The sequence below is a fragment of the Oncorhynchus nerka genome, linkage group LG11 (assembly GCF_034236695.1).
Source record: "Oncorhynchus nerka isolate Pitt River linkage group LG11, Oner_Uvic_2.0, whole genome shotgun sequence".
Classification (NCBI taxonomy): Eukaryota; Metazoa; Chordata; class Actinopteri; order Salmoniformes; family Salmonidae; genus Oncorhynchus; species Oncorhynchus nerka.
In genome coordinates this window covers 68495761-68518224 of record NC_088406.1, presented here as the reverse complement: position 1 = coordinate 68518224, position 22464 = coordinate 68495761, and the positions used below count along the sequence as shown (strand labels likewise).

General features: G+C 44.0%; 1 protein-coding gene across 1 annotated transcript in view; it reads right to left on the bottom strand.

Annotated features, from left to right (window-relative positions):
• Positions 1 to 625: 625 nt before the first annotated feature.
• Positions 626 to 22464, bottom strand: part of LOC115137480 (deoxycytidylate deaminase-like) — a 34176-nt gene continuing 12337 nt past the window's right edge. The window contains exons 4-6 of the mRNA XM_029673795.2: positions 16039 to 16155; positions 6449 to 6545; positions 626 to 1147 (exon numbers count right to left, since the gene is read on the bottom strand). Coding sequence (XP_029529655.2) covers positions 1069 to 1147; positions 6449 to 6545; positions 16039 to 16155 — 293 coding nt within the window. The 3' untranslated portion in view covers positions 626 to 1068. The remainder of the gene's footprint in view (positions 1148 to 6448; positions 6546 to 16038; positions 16156 to 22464) is intronic.

Sequence of the window (22464 nt, the reverse complement as noted above, 5' to 3'; positions counted from 1 at the left end):
CTCGCTGCCTTTTTGTCAGGTGTGAGTGGGAACGATTTCAAATTCTGTATACATGTCTACATAGAGGCTGTTTTGAGCAGCACACCTAAAAGGCATCTAATATGGAGTTATCCTTCTATTCCATTTCTCTCCCACTTTGTCTGGGTCCAACCACCAGCTCGATTTGTTTAACTAGGCAAGTCAGTTAAGAACAAATTCTTATTTACGTTGACGGCCAAACCCGGATGACGCTGGGCTAATTGTTCACCACCCTATGGGACTCCCAATCACGGCCGGAAGTGATGCATCCAGGATTCGAACCAGGGACTGCAGTGACGCCTCTTGCACTGGGATGCAGTACCTTAGACCGCTGCGCCACTCGGGAGAACGTGGGGTCCAGTGAAATTGAACAGCATAGTGTGGGGTATTGAATTGACCTGCATATTGCATATTCACAGTATTGCACCACTTCATGTCCAGCAGATCTATGCTTGGATATCACCCAAAATATGTCTGTACTTTGATAAAATCTCCAATTCCTCGAAGTTGAGAGTACTTCTACCGGCTGATTGCTCTTCTATTCAAAGATATGAGACAAAGCTACAGCAGTTTCTATATTTTTGCATAAACAGACTGTACACTTGAATGATTTTAAAACATTCCTCAGTTTTATTTGGTTGACATTGCAGCACACAATATGATATGGTTTAGTGTTTCAGTAGCCCAACATTTGACCTAATATGGTACTAATACATTTAGTCTAACACTTAGAACTACAAAATCAGTAGTTGGTCTAAAACTGTAAAACTCAGTGGAAGAGTATCCTGATTGTGATTTTTGTGTGTTTTTAACGAGACCACAGTAAAAGTAACTCCATGAGACCCAATGTAAATTTTCACAATTTCACAACTCAAATCACTTTTTGCACTGTAAAAAACAAAAGAAAAACCTTTCCAATGAATGTTTCTATATGGTTTTCAACATTTACAGTAGACATACTTGAGTTCCTCTAGGTGTGGTAGGTTGAGGGGAGGAGTAGACATCAAAGCACCCACTCTTTCCCTGTCCTCTTTCTCAAGGTGAGTGTATTCAGCCTGTTCCGTTGAACATCCCAGAGTTAATAGAATTAAAATCGATGACAAACTTGCTTCGCTTGGGCTTGAACTGCCTGGGAACAGACAAACAGTGTGATGAGAAAAGGAGAAAAAGCAAGTCACTCTTTTTGTGAAGCTATGAACTTTTCCTGGAACTTTTTCAGCACAGGGACTGGTTTTGAGTGAGAGACAATAGGGGGAGAGGCAGCAGGGACAAAGATGAAGGGGAGACAGTTAAGAAGAAACTCAGCTTTCAGATGATTTCTCCCCACACTTCAACTTAATATCCTCTTGCGCCCAGGAAGGAGCTCTGGGGGGGTCCAATTACCCACAAGCCCCCTGGGGAGAGGGAGGGGGTGTAGGGTGGAGCGGCCGCCCACTCTAGGAGGTAATGACCAGGACCAGGGGCGCATTCTTCCCCCCTATCGCCCCTCGCCTCAACCCCCTGCCAAGGTCCCCAACACCAGCAGAGAGCAGACTCCACCTGTCCTAATCACTCTTATGCCTCTGTGGGTCAAGCGCAATAGAGTATCACAGGCTACATCCCAAATGGCACCCTGTTCCCTATGTGGTGCATTACTTTTGACCAGTGCCTAGGGTACCATTCGGGACGTAAACAAAGTTTTGTATCATAACAGCTACCATTACTGCAGTGAAATGGCAAGCCACTAACCTTTCTATAACGCAGTTTCTTAACACCATGTCATGGCGTACGTGCCCAAGCAGAAGAGAAGAGGCACTGTAGCGTCACAGTCCACCACTGCACGACACACTAAAAACCTTGCTGCCTTTTAAAATGCCATCAATAATAGCATTCCAGGACACCTTTCTTTCTGAAGACAGACCCATCGTCCTGCACAGACACACCCTTAGCCTGTTCAGTCGCACACACACACGGAATGAATGCTGCTTGCAAACCTCCTTTTAAATCCCAAGGCCAAAGATGTTCTCACTCAAATGTCATTTGTCACATGCACCAAAATACAACAGGTGCAGACCTTACCGTGAAATGCTTACTTACAAGCCCTTAACCAACGCAGATTTTTTTTATTTTTAAGAAAGAATTACCTCATAAAAAAATAAAATGAGGCTATATACAGGTACCGTGCCAATGTGCAGGGGTACAGATTAGTCGAGGTAATATGTACAGTACCAGTCAAAAGTTTAGACGCACCAAACAAGGGGTTTTCTTTATTTGTACTATTTTCTATATTGTAGAATAGTGAAGACAAACTATAAAATCATGTAACCAAAACAAATTGTTAAACAACTTAAAATATATTTGAGATTCTTCAAAGTAGCCCCCCTTTGGCTTGACGACAGCTTTGCACACTCAGCTGTCATCAAGGCAAAGGGTGGCTACTTTGAAGAATCTCAAATATATTTTTAATTTGTTTTGGTTACATTAGTTATTTTATAGTTTGTCTTCACTATTCTACAATATAGAAAATAGTACAAATAGAGAAAAATCCTTGAATGAGTAGGTGCATCCAAACTGACTGATACTGTAAATGTAGGTAGGGGTAAAGTGACTATGCATAGATAACAGGAAGTAGCAGCAGCATAAAACAATGGGGGGGGGTCCAATAGTCCGGGTAGACATTTAATTACCTGTTCATTAGTCTAATTGCTTGGAGGTAGAAGCTGTACCACTTGCCGTGTGGTAGCAGAGAGGACAGTCTGACTACAAAGGCTACAGTTCAGTCCACAACATTTGACAAATTACAGTAAATTTTATTTCTCGAATTCCTATCTATGGCAATGGGACGGCACTCAACCAACGTGAGTAGAAGTTCTAATAAAAAAGTAATCATAATTGAAAAGGATAAGGCGTAATACTTGCTCAACACAAATGTGTTTTATTTAAGTGGAGTTAAAAGAAATGTTTCAGCCTTCAACAAAGGCAATAATTCCTATCTGCAAATACTAAGGGCAATTTCAACTGGTTATACTGCGTCATCACTGATTCAGACATTCGTTCATTGATTTTCCTCAAGGTCAAAAATGTCCCTTGAAACTTCTATTGAGTATGAGATCCAGTTAACAGTCCAATTTAATACACGCTTTCGGTCCAAACGCCAACGGACAGAGAAGATGGATAGAGACGGAAAGAAAAAGGGAGGTCGGAAAGGAGAGGAATAAAATAGTCATTGCAAACGTGTAGGAGGAAGTACATGATCAGCTTAGGGATTTGGCCTAGTTTCCCAAACTCGGTCCTGGGGACCCACTGGGTGCACATGGTTTTTTGCCCTAGCACTATACAGCTGATTCAAATAATCAAAGCTTGAGTATGGGAAACCCTGAGCTAGAGGACAACCTGAATATATGTGTGTGCGCATGTAGAGGACATCCTCAAGCTAGTGGAGTTAACCTCTACACCTCCATAGACTGGTAGCCCATATGAACAAATCTTCAAATATTGCTATATTAATTTAAAAAAAATAATTGAATCAGTGTAAGTGGATCTCAAATGGCACCCTATTCCTTGTAGAGTGCACTACTTTTGACCAGAGCCCTATGGGTAGTGCCATAAAGTAGTGCACTACATAAGGAATAGGGTGCCATTTGGAACAAAAACCCATTTCTTGTCTCCTCTGGTTTCCTGTCTCCAACAGTAAAAGTCTTAGTTGATCTGTCGAGGATGAAGTATTAAGACTGTATTTAAATACCTGAGCTGCAACCCTGTGTATTTAATGTGGCTCAGTGGGAGATTTCCATGCCTACTGTGTGTGTGTGTGTGTGTGTGTGTGTGTGTGTGAAGTAGCAAAGGACATTTCAATGGGAATCAATGAAAAAGTTCTGTTTATTCATGTACCTGCAGATAGATGTTTGTGGGTGAATTTTTTATTTTTCCCAGTGTGTATATGTGTATCTAGAGAGTATGTATGTGTTGTTCGAGGTCTATACAGTGTGTTAAAGTCCTGCAACGGGTCGGATACCTACGGTTCCGCAAAAAAAACATTCCTAATTTGTCGACGTGCAGAGCTTGCGTTTCCTTCTGCCACGTGACATTACGCTGCAAAGTTTATTTTCCGACTCCTAGCTCACGTGAAAATGGGTAACATAACAGGAGAAATAAAAACAAAGGTTACGATGGTGAAATACACCTGGTGCTGCTCGACTGAAATCGGCAGTTTGGAGTCATTGTGGACAAGGAGGACAACCCAGTAGATGGATGCACAGCCTGCAAAAGTGCAACAGGTATGAGTTTCCGATAATTCAGTTGATTACTACATTAATTCAGACTTTCCTTCAATTCGACCGTTCACAGCCAGTTTAAACCTGTGCATCTGGTAAAAGTAGCCAATAGCCTACTCAATAAATGAAGGCTATTTTTGCAGCCTATAGCCTATTTGATTCTGGGAATTATTTAGGTTTCAATTCAACTATTTGATTATCTAAACAACATTGAATGTAAAGGTTTTCTCCGCACTATTGCCTGTAAGTAAGCATTTCACTGTAAGGTCTACACCTGTTGTATTCGGCGCATGTGATAAACTTTGATTTGTCGGCTATAGGCTTTCATTTGGTAATAAGAAAGCCTGTAGAAGGATCTTTGGCAATGTGCCGCGTCGCATTGTAAAAATATGAAGATATAATTCTTAAAGGGGGGCTGAACTTCATGATTTGGCCTAGTTTTTGGGCTTGGTCATTAAGAAATGCTGCAGCCATGACTGATGCCAAACGAGAGTTGTACATTTGTCTCATTAAATGCTTCCAATGTTTGTATATGAATTTCTAAAATGTATACACTGAACAAAAATATAAATGCAACATGGAACAATTTAAGATTTGACTGAGTTACAGTTCATATAAGGAAATCAGTCAATTGAAAAACATTTATTAGGCCCCATCTATGGACTTCACATGACTGGGAATACAGATATGTATATGTTGGCCACAGATACCTTACATAAAAGGTAGGGGCATGGCTCAGAAAACCAGTCGGTATCTGGTGTGACCATTTGCCTCGTGCAGCGCAACACATTTTCTTCTCATAGACTTGATCAGGAGGTTGACTGTGGCCTGTGGAATGTTGTCCCACTCTTCTTCAATGGCTGTGCGAAGTTGCTGGATATTGGCGGAAACTGGAACACGCTGTCGTACACATCAATCTAGAGCATTGCTGGATATTGGCGGGAACTGGAACACGCTGTCGTACACATCAATCCAGAGCATTGCTGGATATTGGAGGAACTGGAACACGCTGCTTCACATCAATCCAGAGCATCCCAAACATGCTCAGTGTCCGAGTACACAGGCCATGGAAGAACTGAAAGACATTTTCACTTCCAGGAATTGTGTACAGATTTTAGCAATAAGGGGCTGTGCATTCTCATACATGGAGGTGATGGCGGTTGGTGAATGGCACGACAATAAACCTCAGGATCTCATCACGATATCACTGTGCATTCAAATTGCCATCAATAAAATGCAATTGTGTTAGTTGTATCTAGTTTATGCCTGCCCACACCATAACCCCACCACCACGGGGCACTCTGTTCACAACGTTGTCATCAGCAAACCACTTCCCCATAAAAGGCCTGTTGGACTTATTGACAAATTCTCTAAAACAGAGGCGGTTCATGGTAGAGAAATTCTGGCAACAGCTCTGGAGGACATTCCTGCAGTCAGCATGCCAATTGCCTGCTCCCTCAAAACTTGAGACATCTATGGAATTGTGTTGTGTGACTAGTGACCTTTTATTGTCCCCAGCACAAGGTGCACCTGTGTAATGATCATGCTGGTTAATAAGCTTCTTGATATGCAACATCTGTCAGGTGGATGGGTTATTTTGGCAAAGGATTAATGCTCACTAACAGGGATGTAAACAAATTTGTGCACAGAATGAGAGAAATAAGCTTTTGTTAGTATGGAACATTTCTGGGATATTTTATTTCAGCTCATGAAACCAATACTACATGTTGTGTTTATATTTTTGTTCAGTATGTATGTAGACAGAGACAACATTATATCATATAACATTATAACAAATATCTACCTGCTCCTTCCATCACACCATTCACTCTCCGCCCCTTCTCATCCCCTCCCCTAACAGCCATCTCTCCACCCCTTAATCACTCTCCACTGCAGACCCCCCCAGTAGTCCCAGGACAGGTAGTTAGTGGGTAGGTTTACACCCCTGAAACAACAATATCCAGGCACTAACCCCACCCCGCAAACCCTCTGAAATACAGGTTCAAAGACACATGTAACTCTGAGGGGAGCGCCATCTAAACCCCAACCCTGTTTGTTTGGAAACCTCTTCACACAAAACTGTCAGCCCTCTCTGGCTGGCAGATGTCAATTAAGTCATTATAACATCCTTGTCCCTCCATCCAGGGGCAACACACACGGCGGCTCAGAAGACTCACTTGTATTGGATCCCTGCCAAGTTAAGCAGCCGTCTGGAGGCAGTCATTTCAGGGATGTCGTGGTACTTGTCTGACAAATAAATCACGTCCTTTATACCTGTAGGTAAGAGACAGCGAGGGGAAAGAGGGAGGGGAAAATAAAGGGAGAGAGAGAGAGTCAATTATCTATCGGACAGGCTTGGGATGATGGTGAGCGGTGACTAAGGGAGGCCTCAGTAAACCCTGCGGAGTGATGAGGGGTGCAATTCTGAGTCTGTGTTCACACACACACACACACACACACGTACTGTATGGGGGCGGTCGATAAACCCTCAACAGCAGGCTGAGTCCAATACCGAGAACTAAAGACGAAACAGGAAATCTACCAACTCCAGCTGTCATCTTTAAAAGCACCCCCTTCCAACTTAATGGAGGTGTGTGTCTGTGTGTGTGTGTGAGAGAGACACTAAGCACTATAACAGGGCCTGGCTCGATTAGTATATCTACCATACCATCATGCTTGGGAGGTCTGCAGCTTCCTACACAAACACACAATTTCACTCTGGCAAAAGGTCACATACAGCGGGTGCCCGCCTTATCTGCCAACACCCCCTGAAACCCCCCTAAACTGCAGAGATAGGATTGGTTGTCCCCCATGGCTCTGTGCTGAGCCCGCCTGATATCTTCCCCGCATCATCAGAGCTTTAGGAGCCGCTGGCTCAATCCGGCTCAGCTTTACCCAGCATGGCTTCCCAGTCTCACCTGCCCTGTATTATCGGACAGTTTCATCTGCGGGAAACTGTGAAAGAGCTGGTATTTATTCTGTGATCCGCTGAGGGGAGACCACGCAGAGTGAATTCTATTCACCACAGTAGATAAAGAGCGACTGACTATAGGGCTGGCTGGTGGTGTTACTGTTAGCAGCACCAGCTCTACAGGGAGTGAAAGACAGGCTAGCCTCTAGCATAGTGGTTTACCCCTTCTAGTAGACAAACGGTGGTGATAATATCCACTCACCTGGTATGGACTGGACTGTTATGCTCATCATATTCTCTTCGTATCACATCCGTAATTGTACAGTTACTACTCCAATCGCTGATAATATAAAAGGGTGAGAAATGCCAGCATGTGGAGCTACTGAAATCCAACTGTAATCACAGTAAAGCTACGGCCTGATCCAGTGGTTCTTAATTCTGGTAATCCAGGGTGCATGTGTGTTTTTTTTGCCCTAACACAACACACCCGATTCTACTCAACTCATCGTCAAACCTTTTACTAGTGGAATCAGGTGTGAAGTGCAGAAATGCACCCCTTTGAGTCCCCAGAATCTAAAAAAAAAAAAAAAAAAACACTGCTCTAAATTACAAGAGTTTAGCCTACTTCACAACAACTATACAGACGACTATTCAAAAGAAACGTTAGCAGCGAATAAATATGTACGAAAACAACAAAGCCTATCTGAATGTGTGCAGCGACGCTGCCTGGGCTAACAATGGATCAGATAAATAAATGAAACGCACAAAGCGTCGCTTCTCCCAAGTGGAAGTAACAAAGAGCTTTGTGGTCGGATTGTTTGCAGCCGTAGAAGGCCACAGAGTGCAGAGACAGTACGTGGGGCGAGCTCCTTTATTCATAAATCACCCGCTGAATATAATATCTCTGATATTTAGATTTGCATACAAGGTATTGTCCTTATTCCTAGGTGTATTGGTTTTGAAAAGCACAGATGCAATGAGTGTGAATCTACATACATTAAAACACACACCCTATGACTATCTGGGGAAGAACTTGTACACTTTAAAAAAAGTGTTCCCCGCAAAAATAAATAACTGCAAATAAACACATTTAATCAAACTTGCTTACTTATTGAAGTAATGTCCGGGTGTGAGTTTACATATGGTAGCAGTCTGAAAGGGGATAATGACAGTATTCCAAATGTATAGCCACTAAACAAACCATGAATAAAAATGCATTGTCAATATTACCTGGTGAGGGCTCTGCAGGATTTGGCATTAGCGCTTGGCTGAACTCCAAGGGATATAATGATTGGTTGTGAAGATGGTAAAGGCGGGGCTCCAGCAGTAGGTGGTGCTCATGCTGTCAGACCAAAATTAGTCTTAGTAGCACAGAGGGGGAATCAGGGAGATGGCTTGAAATTACACTGGTTTATTTTGGCACAGAATCGTGTGTGTGAATAATGTCCTTACTATGTAATTGGGCAACTGGGCATTTCGTTTTGATGTGTGTAAGGAAGGCGCGGGTTGTGTGTGAGAGTGGGATTGTGTGTCGTTTGGGGGTGCAGTGGTTATGAAGTGGGGCTTCACAGCCTCACAGCTCTAATAAGAAGGAAAAGCATGTAGAGCATCCAAGATCAGCCCAATCGACGGCCTTGAGTTAACAGGCTGTAGCACGGAGAAGTGGTGTATTTCCTTTTGAAAGCGCTGCTTCCAAGAGAGAAAAGACTCAACATCCACACTGCTTGAGACAGTTTCAGATAACCTTCTGCATCAAACGGGGAGCTTTACAAGTCGCCAAGGACAAGACCTTTAGTCTAGTGTACGATAGCCGACACACAATTTAAAAGCAAATGGGATGAAATTAAACTAGTCCGTCTAAAACACATCCTTCAGAGCCAAGTTGGAGGGGGGGGGGGGGGGGAAATCTGGTCAAGCATTAGTGGTCTTGACTCAAACCCCCACCCCCGGCGAGCCAGCCCAGTCTCAGCCACCTTCTGCCTATGCTTCTACTATCGGTCTCCCTTTTCCCAGGTACTGTCCAAAAACAGACGACAAAATCTGAAGTTCCTAGATGGGGTTCTGAATCTGACACCTTGAGACGCCAGTAGTAGTCATGTTTTTTAAAAAGTGCGCAATTGAAGAAATGTACTATTGAAAATCACCCACGACTTCTTTCCACTGATCTATAGTGAAGCAACAGAGGAAAACAGATCCATATTTTAAATATAAAAATGTAAAAAAGGAAAATAACTTTAAATAAAGCAAATTTGTTCTCTGCGTCTGGGAGATATCTATTTATTGTGAAGTATACTGAAGGTGATATGCACATCCCAACCTTTTAGAAAACCGATGCCTCTGTAGATACTGTCAAAAGAAAAGGCCTGCACGGCACACTAATTTATCATGTCTAAAAAAACAAAAGCCTTTTATCCATCTCTAGCCGTTGCCAAGACAACACTCGCAAAAAAGAAAAAACATTTTGTAGATTGAAGACAGAAACAATACATTTGAACTGCTAACCGACCGCAAAGCGCTACAGAAGGTTGTGCGGACTGCCCAGTACATCACTGGGGCCGAGCTCCCTGCCATCCAGGACTTCTAGATCAGGCGGTGTAAAAGGAAGGCCTGAAATTGCCAAAGACTAAAGTCATAAACTGATCACTCTGCTAACGTCTGGAAAATGTCACCGGATCACAGACCAAAAGGCTCCGAGACAGCTTCAATCCCCAAGCCTTAAGAATGCTAAATAGTTACCCGAACCATCTTAATTATTTTCTACATTGTAGAATAATAGTGAAAACAACACATATGGAATCATGTAGTAACCAAAAAAGTGTTAATCAAAATATATTTCATTTTAGAGATTCTTCAAAGTAGTCACCCTATGCCTTAACAGCTTTGCACACTCTTACAACTCTGCATTGTTGGGAAGGGTTCGCAAACAAGCATTTCATTGTAAATTAAATAAGAGTGTGCAAGCATTTCATTCTAGACCCGTTGTATTTGGCGCATGTGACAAATCAAACATTATTTAATATTGTTATCAAACTAACCAGAAACACTGGAAAACTAGTAAACAGTCATGCTGGGATGGAAAACTAGTTGGAACCAGAGAGACCGTTTGAGTAGTTAAAAAACGCACCATTCTGGAACGATCCACAACAGTGACTTGTCCACTGAGGACAGCTTAACTTTTTATGGCTGCAGGGGCAGTATTGAGTAGCTTGAATGAAAAGGTGCCCATTGTAAATGGCCAGCTCCTCAGTCTCAGTTGCTAATATATGCATATTATTAGTAATATTGGATAGAAAATACTGGATAGAAAATACGTTTCTAAAAACTTTGAATTATGTCTGAGTATAACAGAACTCATATTGCAGGCAAAAACCTGAGAAATTCCACTTCCTGTTTGGATTTTTTTCTGGGGGTGGCAGATCTTCAACCAAGCTCTCATTGAAATAACAGCGAGATATGGATGAGTTTTCACTTCCAACGCCTTCCACTAGATGTCAACAGTCAATAGAACTTTGTCTGATGACTAATGTGAAGGGGGGGTCGAATGACACAGGAAATAGTCACCACTGCCATGAGTTGACCATGCATTCACTATGCGCGTTCACAGGGGAAGCACCTGCGTTCCACTGGTCATCTGAAGTCATTCGAATTCTCCGGTTGGAACATTATTCAAGATATATGTAAACAACATTCTAAAGATTGATTCAGTACATCGTTTGACATGTTTCTACTGACGGAACTTTTGGACATTTCGTGGCATTTTCGAACAAATCAAGCATTTATTGTAGACCTGGGATTCCTAGGACTGCATTCTAATTAAATTCATCAAAGGTAAAGAAACATTTATCATGTATTTTCTGGTTTCTGTTGAATCCAACATGGCGGCTAATTTGGCTTCTGTTCTGAGCGCCGTCTCAGATTATTGCATGTGTTGCTTTTGGAAATCTGGAAATCTGACACAGCCGTTGCATTAAGGAGAGGTATATCTATAATTCCATGTGTATAACTTGTATTATCATCTACATTTATGATGAGTATTTCTGTTGAAACGATGTGGCTATGCAAAATCACTTGATGTTTTTGGAACTAGTGAATCTAATAAACCAATGTAAACTTTTGTATTTTTTTTTTATATAAATATGAACATTAACAAACAAAACATGCATGTATTGTGCAACATTAAGTCCTATGAGTGTCATCTGATGAAGAAAATTCAAGGTTAGTGATTCATTTTCTTTATTTCTGCTTTTTGTGAATGCTATATTTTGCTGGAAAATGGCTGTGCTTATTGTGGTTTGGTGGAGACCTAACATTATCGTTTGTAGTGCTTTCGCTGAAAAGCCTATTTGAAATCGGACACATTGGGATTAACAACAAGATTACCTTTAAAATGATATGACACATGTATGTTTTAGGAATTGTAATTATGAGATTTGTAGTTTGAATTTCACTGGTAGTTGTCATATCGATCCCGGTATTGGGATTGCAGCCATAACAAGTTAAGTAATTCAGAAGAGAGGAAGGAGGGGGTAGGGTAGCTAGCCATTTGGGACCAGACTAAAACTTTAGAACATTTCAAATCATCCCACTCTTACAAGAGTGGTAGTGGAAGTTGGTGTGTGTGTGTGTGTGTGTGTGTGCATGCCTGTGAGAGCATGTGCCTGTGACAGACACATCCCAAAGTGACAAGATGGCAGAGATGGATGGCAGGCAGGCAGGCGCTGGGGAGTCAGTCCAAGCCCAGTAGACTGAAGAGGCTCCCATGAATCCATGTTTTAAGCATCCGTTTGACCAGCTACGACGGAGAGGAAAGAGACCAATATCAGGCGAGGAAAGCAAAAAAGGAGAGGGGAGACTAATACGTGGCAGTCGAGAGGAGTGAGAAGGCAAGGGAAATCTGAGGTGAGGAAGAAAGCAACCTCTCATTATTTATGGGATGAAATTAAACTAGTCCGTCTAAAACACATCCTTCAGAGGGGGTTTGCTTAACGACCATATAAGGTCAGGGCTCTGTGCAGGAAAGTCAAGTTCCTCCACAACGATCTTTGACAAACCATTTCTGTATGGACCTTGCGTTCTGCACGGGGACATTGTCATGCTGAAACAGGAAAGGGCCTTCCTCAAACTGTTGTCACAATGTTGGAAGCACAGAATCGTCTAGAATGTATGTTGCAGCGTTAAGATTTCCCTTCACTTGAACTAAGGGGCCTAGCACGAACCATGAAACAGCCCCAGACCATTATTCCTCATCCACCAAACTTTACAGTTGGGATTGACGATATTTACACACTACGAGCTTCAGCGGTCCCGTTCTGTGAGCTTGTGTGGCCTACCACTTCGTGAGCTGTTGTTGCTGCTAGACGTTTCCACTCCACAATAACAGCACTGTATATATAGTGCATCTACCTCAAATACCTCCTACCTCTGCACATTAATCTGGTACTGGGACTCCCTGTATATAGCTCCATTCTTGTATTTTATTCCTCGTGTGTTACCATTTAATGTTTCAACTCTGCATTGTTGTAAACAAGCATTTCACCGTTAAATCTACAAGAGTTGTATTTGGCAAATAAAATGTTAGATTTTTTATTTGAAGTGACTTACAATAGCAGGTCTTGTAATGGGCCAGTGATAAACAGGAGAGGGAGACACTATGGAGGAGCATTCCAATGGGATTAGGAAAACAACAAAAGTCCTCCAGATTAGCTAATGGGAATACAATGGGAGCGGGGCCACTGGGAGGAGAGGGGTGAAGAGGGGCAACCAGTGAATTAGCTACGTAGACTCAGAGGACGGATAACCTGCTAGGTTGTAATTACATTGTTAGGACAGTGCCGTCCGCTTGTCAACATAAATATTCTTCATTTTCTGTACAACGACCTTAAGATGGATAATGATTCCTCAATTCAAAGTCCCATATTGAGGCGTTAAGGCTAAATGCACCAACACATAATTGAACTGAGGATTGGGAAGAGATAGTTTGGCGCACTTCACCAAGACAGCGTTCAGGACTAAAGACACAGCACTACCGGCGCGGGAGTCAGGCCAGGCTACAGCACTACCGGCGCGGGAGTCAGGCCAGGCTACAGCACTACCGGCGCGGGAGTCAGGCCAGGCTACAGCACTACCGGCGCGGGAGTCAGGCCAGGCTACAGCACTACCGGCGCGGGAGTCAGGCCAGGCTACAGCACTACCGGCGCGGGAGTCAGGCCAGGCTACAGCACTACCGGCGCGGGAGTCAGGCCAGGCGACAGCACTACCGGCGCGGGAGTCAGGCCAGGCGACAGCACTACCGGCGGGAGTCAGGCCAGGCGACAGCACTACCGGCGCGGGAGTCAGGCCAGGCGACAGCACTACCGGCGCGGGAGTCAGGCCAGGCTACAGCACTACAGGCGCGGGAGTCAGGCCAGGCTACAGCACTACCGGCGCGGGAGTCAGGCCAGGCTACAGCACTACCGGCGCGGGAGTCAGGCCAGGCTACAGCACTACCGGCGCGGGAGTCAGGCCAGGCTACAGCACTACCGGCGCGGGAGTCAGGCCAGGCTACAGCACTACCGGCGCGGGAGTCAGGCCAGGCTACAGCACTACCGGCGCAGGAGTCAGGCCAGGCTACAGCAGCAGCTTCCTCACATTAGAACTGAGACTGGCTGAGAATATAATAGATGAGGCTGATTTATACTGAAAATAGTTACGTACCATTAACTGTCTGGTAACGGAGGGGTGGAGGAGAGAGGGGTGAGTAAAAGTAAATAATTGGGTGAATAAGAGAGCCAGTGAAAATGGGAGAAAAACAGGATAGAAAAAAGCCAAAGATAAAAAGGTAGAAAGAGATTGGAGAGAGAGAGTTCTGGGTGGCTCCACACGAATTGTGCTGCTTCTCAGTAACCATTTGAACTCCAGTCCAAAAATAAGCCAACTGAGAGATTTGTTCAAACGTTGATTGAATGGGTGTCCTGCTGGAGACAGAGAAAAGGAGGGGGAGCGGTGAGAATGATAAGACCACAGTGCCCCCTAAAGCCAAAAGAGTACACCTCTTTTTCCCTCCATCTCTCATCTGAAGAGCCTGTGTATTGAGAGGCCAAGAGGGTTTCGTTCAAGGTGCGCACCAACACACGTTGAGGGGCCGAGAGGCTAACGTTCAAGGCCTTGCAAACGTTACTTAAAAAAGGACTCGGAGGATCCCTTACCGTTCTTAGAGAGCTGAGCTGTTCGTCGGTACGTGAGGTGCATTTATTAAATCACACAAACGACCCAACAGCCAGGCAGAATGGCGCACAAACACACAGAAAGCAGCCCACGCTGTAGTTTAACATATTCCCTAGGTTTCAGCGGTTGAAACGCACTCTCTTTGACACCACACACGGAGAAGTTCTAATCAAGGCTGAATGGAAATAAGCCCATTTCTAGAGTGAGAGACTAAAACCAGACGAACAGGTGCAGCGCTAAGGAGCGCTGTGGAATTGAGCCCAACTGCCTTCCGTAGGCCTATCGGATTCACTGACACGTTTCACGGTAAATAGCAAACACATCTAAACACATCTATTGCTAAATCCTCTGATTCTCCTCATGCTGTTATAACAGTGAGACGGATAGATAGGAGAGAGAGAGTTGGGGAGAAAAAGGGAAAGAAAGAATTAGTAAGAGATCCAGAGGGAAAAAAGCTTTTTCTAGTGGCGGGGCGGAGTGAACAGTCATCACACGCCACCTTTGTGAAGCACGGCACTTGTTGCCGTTAAGTTTCCTCCTCTTGAAGGTGCAGGTGAACGGGAAGTGGTGTATAAACTCCCTCCTTAATGAAGTAGGAGCCTGGAGAAGGAGCTTACACCCCACTGTGCCGGGGAGAGGAGAAGGCCTGGCAAGGTAATCAGAGTGAAATAGTGTGAGTAGGAGAGTGTCGGAGCTATGAGTATGTGTATGCATGCCTGCATACATGTCAGTATATATAGCTCTGTGTGTGTGTGTAGGAGTTGTGTGTCTCACTTCCTTCCATATGCAGCTCCAGGAGGGCCTCTCGCCTAAGGAGCAACAGCAGGGGTTTGTGGGAAGATAACGGGGGAGGGAAAGTTTTTCGAGCAAGGGCAGAAAGCGGTAGAGAGGGTGCGAAGGAGGAAGAGGAAAAAGAAGCTCCGCTTGCTGTTTGTTGTTGTTTGAAAAAGGCGGAGGCTGTGGAGTATAATCATCTCGCTTTCTATCGTAGGTGGGAGGGAGCAAAAGGGGGGTAGGGGTACGGGTTGTAACCCCCCCTTGAAACCTTGTGCTCCGTTAGGGGTCGTCCCCAATCCCCCGTGTGACGTCGCTCCCTCGCCGAGCATACTGTCGGAATCACCTTGACACACGGACTGTACCACGGCACATGCACGAGGGGCGTCGATGATCAAACGCACCAAACACACTCTGCTGACAATCTGTTGAGATTGCTCTCGGGACAATCACCGCAGTTGAATTAGTATTCAAAAACATTTAAAATAGGACTGCCATTTGGTAAACAAACACCGGTACAGGAGGAAGCTAAATCAAAAAGGGAAGACTAGCAGATATCTGGCTGTTGTGTGTCTGCCCATCCATCAAAGCAGCGTTAGTCTAACACCTGCATAACTGATACTGTATAGTGAATACTGTATGGTACTTCGGCTAAATACAATGTCAGGGAAGCTAAACAGCTATGCATTGTGGTTGTCAACCGGGATGTATAGAGAGAAAAGATAAAGGATGTGTTTGGTGGAAGGAGGACAGGTGTCTCGCTGTGAATAGCTGAGTCAAGGACGAGAGAGGGAGGAGTGTGTGTGTCCGAGAGAAGAGGTATAGAAAGATAGGAGTGTGTTCATCTGCGCATGTGTTCATCTGCGTGTGGGGTCTCACCTGCTTGGATGATGAGCTTGGCACACTCGTTGCAGGGGAACAGAGCCACGTACATGGAACAGCCCTTCACGTCCGCTGAGTTCTTATTCATGATCGCATTCAGCTCCGCATGGCACACTGGAGGAGAGAGGGGGAGGAAAAGAGGGGAAGAGAGAGTAAACACACCAGGGGTGGCAGTGAATCAAAAACTGAGACGTATTAATATGCAGATAGAGGTTTCCTAGTTCCAACAGCCACATACAACTAATCAACTGGTCTAGGATCAGTTCCCCCCCCTGTCCATATAATCTCATTAATTCATTGATCTAAAAAGGCTAAACTGATCCTAGTTCAGAAATTCCACTTTCCACTTTGGAAAGTAATGTGCCGAGTTGAACAGATGCCTTCCTCTCTCTCCTCCACCATGGCAGACATAAAATGACTCATTCCTAACATTAATTATGGGAAATTAATTGCCCCATCAGCGACGGTGGCCGATTATGGAGCACCACCACCACCCGTCAAACTGTAGTGTGATTACCATATCCCCTCACTAGCCCCATGCCAGCCAGCCAACCTCGCCGATTTGCTTTGGCACAACAGAGCATGGCACGACATGCACGTTGGTCCACTGCTCTCACAGCAAGCAGGCAGAACTCATACGATCAGGCCCATTCGAGAGAAAGCCATGGGATGGTTCACTTGGAGAATTTGTGCAATCGGTTGTCATGGCAATGTGTATTTGTTGGGGAACATAAAATATTATCCTGAGCACTGTTTAATGTTACAGTCACTGGTCTCAGTTACTATTAGAGCAGTGGTAGTTACCATTACCACCACTGGTGAATAGCGTTAATGAACACTGATCCGCACTGTGACCCAACAGCCAACCCCCCTTTAAAACTGCTCCTGAAACTGACTAATAATGTGGACCTCAGAAAAGCCTTCTCTGGTCCCAATTAGCTGCAGAGTCAGTTACTTGAAAACAGGTAATTAAAATGACCCATTTGTGCTCGTAAAAAAAATAAAAATCAGCTGAGGTTTACCAGAATGGCCTTCCCAGGTAGAGGGCAATTATACCCAGTAACCATGAGACCTTCTGGAAAAGAGGGGTGTTAAGAAAGTGTGTGTGGTCTTGGCTAACAAGACTGCTGTTCCTTGTAATTGCATATTACAGCCTTTATTACAGCCAATTATCTCCCTTTGAAGATGATTAGACATCTACAAGGTCCCCCCCCCCCCACCTCCCTTTACCCAGTTTCACAAAGAAATGGCTATATCATTTTTTTTTAAACGTTACATTGTGCTATGCTATGACCTGGGCAGCAAATTTCCACAAGGACCTGGATAGTGGCAACCCTAAGAGGGCTTTTAGGATACCCCTGGATGGGGTGAAGAATATATCCTGTGTTTGAAGATAAAATATAATGAGATTCTTCCTTCTAACAAGAAGAGGATAGAGCGAGTGCATGAAAGAGAAAGAGCGAGGAAGAGGGGAGAGAGACACCCATTGGCCAGAAAGAGTGGGTGAGAAATAGATTAGGGGAAATAAGTGATTCTTCACCAAGCTTTGCTAACAGCACAAGAAGACTTGGGCACAACTATGCACAATATGTTGCCCAATATATTCCATCTGCAAAAACATATCTTTATAAAAGAGCTTGAGATAGGTAGGGAGAAACTAGACAGGGTTTCTCTAAACCCTTCTAAAATTATTCTGAAGTGGACTGGAGGAAGAAATAGGCCTACATCCTTTGAATGTAAAAAAGGGCTGCCTGGATAGTCGCCAACTCATTTACTTTCGGCGGTTCGCTCTCCCTCTCTGTCCCCCAAACTAAGCAACCCCTCCCCCCCCCCCTACCTCTGCATATTAACTGGAGACATCCTTAAAGCGTCAGGTATCTCCACACACAAAGCTTCAGGTCTTAACTCAAACTGCTTTCAATTACCGATGAGACAAAGAATTCAAAAATAACTCCTTCAAAAATTAACTGGGCAGTTTGACTTTCCATATTTTTCGTGGAACCCTCTCTCCTGAACTCAGGAGATTAATTATCTGGTTCCCGTGGCGATTAGAAACGGCTGTGATGAAACAGTGACGCGTCTTACGTACAGTCTGTCTGGGAATGTTGGAATGGAATATTCTGGCTACACCTGTAGCCAATTGCATGTGGATGTTAGGCTGCCTGTGACCCAATAGAATAGTGTATAGGGTTTCTGTAGGAAGCCAGAGGGAAGGGTCTGGAATTGAAAGGATAGACTGGAGTGCACTGAAGGGTTAGGACTGTACATTGCCAACCTATAAAGCCCTGCAGAAGTTTCTATAAGGCTACAATTGTATTATCTGTAGTAGTAGGCCTTGGGCTATTAGGTAAAAGAAACTGTACACATGCAAAGTGTGTGTGTGTGTTCTGGCAGATGGTCAGTTAGGTGCTCTCTGACCACTGTAGCCAATTAAAGAAGCTATTGAGAGGTCAGAGGTCAAGATTGACCACCTGTCAACTGACATTGAGTCTGGTATTTGCATGCTCCTTAAAAAAAAAAAAACGCACCATGTCCGAATACCTATACTAGCGTACTACATACTTAAACTGCATACAATGCATGTACTCATCGTCGCATACTATTTAGCGCGCAGTTTAGTAAAAAGTATGCAGTATGCCACGACCGCAACGCAGTCGCAGCTCCTGACTGGTTGAGTAAGTGGGGTGGGGCAGAGTGCGGGTGGATTTTTAAAAATTCAACAAACATGCATCACATTAACCAGCCTGATAATAGCTCACTTCCAATTTGATTAATTTCTCTAAACTCTGAATGGAATAGGTATGGAGTTATAGGCCTACTCAGGCTGGCTATAAGCAGACCATCACATTCAACCTATACCGTAGGTAAATATTTTCCACTTGAACATATTTATTAGTGAAACCAAAGTGCTGTAACATATTCAATTAAATCAAACAGCCTAGTATAGCTTACATTTGAAAACCCCCACAGAAGCTTCGCTATTCAGCATCTTCCCAATTAAGTAGCTTAGGTTTTGTTGTTTGGCTACTCAAAGAGAACGGGGCCCATCACTCGCATCTCACCTCTTCCAATGCATTGTGGAAAAGTGTGCATCTAATTATACTAGATAAAGAGCTGAGATGAGTATAACATCCTGGCATTTAAACCATCAAATTTTTTTTTTTAAATTCACATACTATAAAACATTCTATTTTCGTTTACTGAGAATGTGTCTTTGCGCTGTTTCACGCTATTCGGTTTCAGGGAGCGCATCCCCTTATCTAATTGATCAGCGGTTGTCAAAGCCAACACGAGTATCTGGACATTTAAAATATACTCGATTTTCTAAATGTCCCATAGTATTACATTTCATTTTTTCCCCTGCATACTCAAAACAGACAAATATTTAGGACACATATATGGGTATTCAGAGTCTTCTCCCAGAGTCAACACACTCACACAAAAAACAAATGTGCTAATATAACCACTGCAGCACAAATAGAATATTGCGGCACTACAGCCTATGGCCTATACAGCCAGTCACTCTGATTGAGACGCATGTCTTTCCTGATTCCCACAGGCTTGTCGAGTCATGTGACTTCTAAAGCTCCTCTAGATTCTGTCTACGTCTCAAACTGCACGCCATTCCCTATAGGTCCTGGTCAAAAGTAATGCACTAAATAGGGACTAGGGAGTCATTTGGAACAGATTCTGTCTCGGCTGCCAGGGAACACCAGAGAGAGTGCCTGGCCCCTAGCCAGAGATATCACAACCCTGAGGAGACTAGAGATAGGGAGGGGGGGGGGGGGGATGGAGAGGGCATAGGGAGGGAAGGCAGAGAAAAGAGATGGAGGGAGAGAGAGAGAAAGAAAGAGGGAGATCAAAAGCAAAAGAAGAGTGTGCCCGGTGGGAGAGAGGCTGTAGAGCCGACCGACACAGCAGACAAATAGAGGGCCGTTAACTTTGCTACATCGGCTCAAGCAATTACATGGCTATTCCTGTGTGTTAGTAGGGAATGAATGGGTCCGAATAAGGCATTAGGAATGAACCGGGTCGGGAGCAGGACAGGGCTACGGGCTGAGGACCGAGTTTCTATTATTCCTGGATCGTTTTGCTGAGGGAGGGAGTGTGTATGTCACTGCCAAGGGAGCGGTTTAACTTCCTCTCCTCTCATTCTCACAGTCTCTTTATTAACAGTACTTAAAGAACGATTCATCTACAGAACAGAGAGACAATAGTTACTGAGGAAGAAAAGGGTTTTCTGAATGCGCCGTTAGAAAAAGGTAGAAAGGGTGGACGCAGTATTAGTCGTGTTAAATATACTATCCTTCTCTGTGTATTACAGTATGATCATAAATTCCCTCTAGTTAAACAAAGTGGGACAATGCAACATATTGTGATATAAAAAGGTAGAAAGTCATTTCTGAGAGACACTGTTTGTAAGGGGGGTCAGGAAGAGTTTAAAAGATCAACCCCCCCCCCAAAGAAATTGACAAAATGCTCTTAATGCTTTGCCTCTTCACACCCTCACCATGGCAACCGCTGATAGTCTCCCACGCTGGCATCTGCTGCCCACAGTCTGCCAGCTGTGCCCTCAGCCCTCTCAATCACTCTTCCCCCACCCCCCTTCTCTCTTCTAAACTCCATACCTAAACCCATTCAGAATAGTCTAGCTTTTTCCCCCAGAGTGGCCTACACTGTATATAAACAATTCAATGTGTCAGTGTCCTACTCTATGTGATTGCAGTAAAAAGTATGACTCTGAAAAGCCCTAGGTAAAGAGACCGGAAATAAAAATCGGTGTAATTATTTTATTTTACGGGAGGGTGTTGGGTATAGCTGCGCAAAAATATATATATATTTTTTTAAATGGCATGCCCTGGAACTATATTTAACTATCAATTTTCGCTGTAGTTCTTTCCAATACTTTTATTAATTGTAAGACACAGGATTATCCCTCCAGTTCTCTTAATCTTAGCCCATCTAGTAATTCAAAAACCATCCAAGTCTGGTAGCCTATGCTGTTGGAGATACTTTCTAGCCATGGTTATCCATGAGATGGTTACAGTGAATCACCAATCAGAACGTTATAAAAAGGTCCAACAAGGACATTTTTCGTGGACAGGCCACCAAAACCGGGGACTGGCTGTGGAAAACGGGGACGTCTAGTCACCCTAGGTATCTCTAATAGGCTATAATTGCATATGATTAGTAAGTACTACTAGGGATGTACTCGTTTCACTTCAAACTAACTGCCCCCATTGGTCCGATTACCTATCATGAGTTCTCAAGGCTTACAAGTCAAACTTTGAAAATACGCCAGTCATAGTTGGCAGAGTCGGGTCTAATATCATCAATATCAGAAGTTGGGAGAGAAAACACTACTAGCAAGTTCCCTCTAGGGTGTGTGTGTACATTCACTGAGTTTTGAGAGGACAAGGAGACTAACTGGAAGTTGGTGTCCAGCGCCCTCTTCAGGTGAAACTGTGTCACTTCTAGTTCAGACTTCCAAGGACTGAGACAAGAATCAAGATGTCCTTGTAGAACAGAGGTATAGCTACTGAATCATTTCACTGTAAAAGCTCTTTCACTCTCACAAGGACACGCTCTCTCTCAGAAGTAATAACTGATAGTACAAGCAAGCAGTTGGAGACAGGAGAGCATTCCACCTTCCATCCAGCTATTCTATCGTTTTCCCAGAAATGCATTTATTTTCCAGTGTGCCACCTGCTCTCATTTCACCCTCAAACTACCTGGTTTCCATGACAACTGCACAAAAACATCTCTCCTTTCCTTTCCCGCTCGTTGGGGTTAAGAGCACCTGGCCTCCATCTTCGGTGTTACATTAAAACCCCATCTGTGCTGCCGAGTAGTCCCTCTTCTTTGTTGGCCTCAGCTGTGTTGTCTGCGCGGGTTATGCTTGTTTCGACGTTAAACAACAACTGCCTTAGCAACAACAGGGGATTGACTACTGCTTATTGTTAAGGGCTTGTCTGGTTTGAAAGAGGTTGTGCACTGTAATTGAGAGGCAGCTATGAGGTGAGGAGAGAGAGAAATGAGGATGAGTGTGAAAAAGAGCACCATGTGGTCTTGAGAGGAAAAAGCAGGCCCAGACAGATGGAGCCTAGCGTCTGTGAGAGCGAGAGAGACCGGGCATCGGGCGGTGAGAAAGCAGAAGTCAATCACCGCACACACTTCACATGTTGGACTGGCTAGTACTGTTCAAGTGGCTAGTGCGATTATGGCCTAGCGGCATGTCAGTTGGGGTTCACAGTTCACGAGCTGCTGAAATGGCCGGCATGTTGCCCAGGCCTGGGTTCAACCCTTCAAATGCTTTAGTTAAGATTGATTGAATTTGTAAGTCGCTCTGGATAAGAGCGTCTGCTAAATGACTTAAATGTAATGATGTAATGTTGTTTGGATCATTGGAACCAATGGAATAGA